General features: G+C 36.7%; 1 protein-coding gene across 1 annotated transcript; it reads left to right on the top strand.

The window, feature by feature from the left end:
- The first annotated feature begins 1927 nt into the window (after window positions 1-1927).
- Window positions 1928-2404, top strand: LOC117118175. Its single transcript, XM_033262689.1, has one exon. It carries the CDS (start codon window positions 1928-1930, stop codon window positions 2402-2404), a length of 477 nt encoding a protein of 158 aa, XP_033118580.1.
- Window positions 2405-3127: the final 723 nt, after the last annotated feature.

The following is a 3127-nucleotide window of genomic DNA, read 5'->3' as shown; positions in this document are numbered from 1 at the left end:
GCATAAAAAAAAGAAAAACAATATATACAAATATAACGGACGTAAGACAAAGCAACGTATGACGTGAAGCAACGCTATAACAGAAAAAAGAACAATATCCTTAAGGGTGTATGCCAAGCTACAAACAAGCAGTCAAGATAAAAACGCGGGAAAAATATACTATGGTAAAAATCATATACATAAATATAAACTATATATAAGAAGAAATAATATATAGGCCTATATGAATATAAAAATGAAAACGAAAAGAAAAATTAAAAAGTATATAAATAAATAAAAAAATATAAAGAGCTGATCAAATAAAAGTAATAATAATCAAACACATGGTCCAAAATCAAAATCAAAATCCAAACAAGATGAGAAATTAAATCTTAAAAGCATTGAAAGATACATTAAGACCGGAGGGAGCGATAGTGCCTAATTTAAAAATCAATTTTTGCTCCAAGTTTTTTATAATAGTGTCGGATCCTTGAAAAAGAGAAACACCAGTGATCTTGATATCTTCTTTACTGTGGTTATGACTAAAATGCGACGCAATAGGTAAACCAGCTTGCTGGAGACGGATGGCTCATCTAATCATGGCGGGGGAACAACCACTTGTTGGACATTGTAATGTACTATGACCTAGGCCTAGCTTTTTTCCTAAATTTTCACGGGGCGTAATGGCACTGTCAGCGAATCATAGTGATTTATTTTATCATCGGCCATTATTCGTTTATTCTAGAGCTGAAATGCTCTACATCAAACCACGTAACAAAAGATTACCACCTGCTGTTGTAACTGTTAGTGCATTCTTTTCATTCCTGAGAGAACTGAAAATGTTTAAACGCCCTCGTAGCCGAAGAGGTGGTCGTAAGATCAGGAGGCATATTGGCACATTAGCGTCTGTTAATCGACCTGAAGTGAAATTCAAACGTTCTGTAATTGAGGCTAGAAATCGTACACTTGTCCCTATTCAACTGAATCAGTTATGAAGCCCGAAGCCTCAGGATACCAGTACTATACCTAGTATCCAGCTGCCCAATATTTTTCTCACTAATGCACGCTCTATTATTTACAGAGTGGATGAATTGAAATTGTTGCTTGATCATAACAAATCTGACATTGCTGTAATTACAGAAACTTGGCAAACTAACAATATAACAGATGACTTTCTTTCCATTGAGGGTTATGAAATTTTTACCTATCAACGCAAGTTAAAAAAAGGAGGAGGAATTGCTATTTATGTGAATGCTAGCATCCCCTCGTATATTTTTCCTGATATTTCTGTCCCTGATGATCTTGAACGCCTATGGATTTGGGCACGGCCAACTCGCTTACCACGTTCAATTTCTGCCTTAAATGTTTGCGCTGTTTATATTCCGCCAAATTCTCCTCATCAAGAGTTGCTTGTTAATCATCTTATTCAGGGCATAGGCATGCTCAAACAGAAACACCACGATGCTGGTGTTATTATACTTGGCAATTTTAACCGGACTAATATTCAACCGCTTTGCAGAGCTCATCGTCTACAGCAAGTTGTTGATTTGATCATATCTGATTTGAAAAGTCGATATCAGCGCCCCATCATTCAGTCACTATAGGTCTTAGTGACCACAATTGTATCGTCTGGCCTGCAGTGTCTATTACGAGGCAGCCGAGCGCTTGTAAAACAAGAATTATTCGACCATTGCCTGATTATTTATTGCATCAATTTGGGCAGTGGATTTCCCAGCACGATTGGGCAGAAATTGTTGAGTGTTCAGACGTTCAATCCAAAACTGATGCGTTTTATACTTTACTCTGCTCTGCCATTGACTACTACTTCTCTATTAAATCGTTTAAATTGCATGCTACGGACAAGCCCTGGATGAATTCCAACATTAAATACTTAATTAACAAGCGTCAAAAAGCTTTTGCCTCCAATGGTAAATGTTTTCAATGGAGGATGTATCGTAATCGCACACAGAAATCCATTTCCAAGGCCAAGTTGAATTTTTATGCTAATAAAATTCGTAATCTCAAGTCCTCTGACCCATCTTTGTGGCATCGTGGTATACAGCTCATTGCAAACCGTGTTAAAGGATCGCCAGTTATTAATGTTCCTGGTATTTCTCCTATGAACAATGATGGTATAGCCAACCATATTAATATGAACTTTGCGAAAATAACTCAAAGTAGACCATCTATTGATATCAATGACCTACATGCTTTCCTTCCTGCAAAAACGCCCTGTAAAATTGAGGAATACGTAATGTATGAGCAACTCTGTAGAATCAACCCTTATAAGTCGCCTGGTCCTGATTGCATCCCAAATAGGATTATCAAGGACTTTGCTTGTGAACTGAGTATACCTTTGACAGACATTTTCAATACATCACTCAAAGATGGTGTAGTTCCTCATATCTGGAAGACGCTTTTGTAGTCCCTGTTCCCAAAGAATACCCTGTTAAGCATAAGTTTTGTATATAAATGGTTGTTATCTGATATAATGGGAAGCCTTGACAACAGCCAATATGGATGTTTGAAAGGAGCTTCAACTGTACATTACCTATCTGATTTATTGAATTTTTTCTACAAACATAGTGACAATATTGAATTTTTTCTACAAACATAGTGACAAACCTAACACTGTAGGAACTCTTTTACTTACCGATTTCGCCAAAGCGTTTGACAGTATTGATCACACTGTTGCTATTAATAGCTTGATTTCTCTTGGTGCTAGACCAGAGATTATTCCATGGGTCATACGTTTTCTCACTGAACGTAGGCAAAAGGTTCGTTATCATTCTGCCCTCTCCCCTTCGGTGATTCTAACTTGTGGTGTACCTCAGGGGACAAAAATTGGTCCTTTGGTCTTTTTAGCAGTTATTGATAAAGCCTGCTCTGATTTTGAACATAAGTGGAAGTTTGTTGATGACCTCAGTTTGGGTGAAGCATGTAACACTGGGGATCATTCCATATTGCAAAGTGAAATTATCAAATTAAACGATTGGTGTCACGAATCTAAATTATCAGTCAACCCCACCAAATGTAAAACTATGAACTTTTGTTTTTAAAAAAAATCCTCCCATCATCCCTTTAATTGTTATTGGTAGTATTGTCCTTGAAAATGTCTCTGTTTTTAAAATATTAGGCATCTAGATTC

This window comes from Anneissia japonica, unplaced genomic scaffold, assembly GCF_011630105.1.
Source record: "Anneissia japonica isolate Jap-2015-1 unplaced genomic scaffold, ASM1163010v1 scaffold11779_len1430905_cov172, whole genome shotgun sequence".
In the NCBI taxonomy this organism is placed as follows: domain Eukaryota; kingdom Metazoa; phylum Echinodermata; class Crinoidea; order Comatulida; family Comatulidae; genus Anneissia; species Anneissia japonica.
Note: the sequence above shows the minus strand (reverse complement) of the source record. Positions and strands in the feature narration are given on the sequence as shown.

Coding starts and splice junctions, on each gene's coding strand:
- LOC117118175 (XM_033262689.1), top strand. CDS start 1,928: ATGTATCGTAATCGCACACAGAAATCCATTTCCAAGGCCAAGTTGAAT.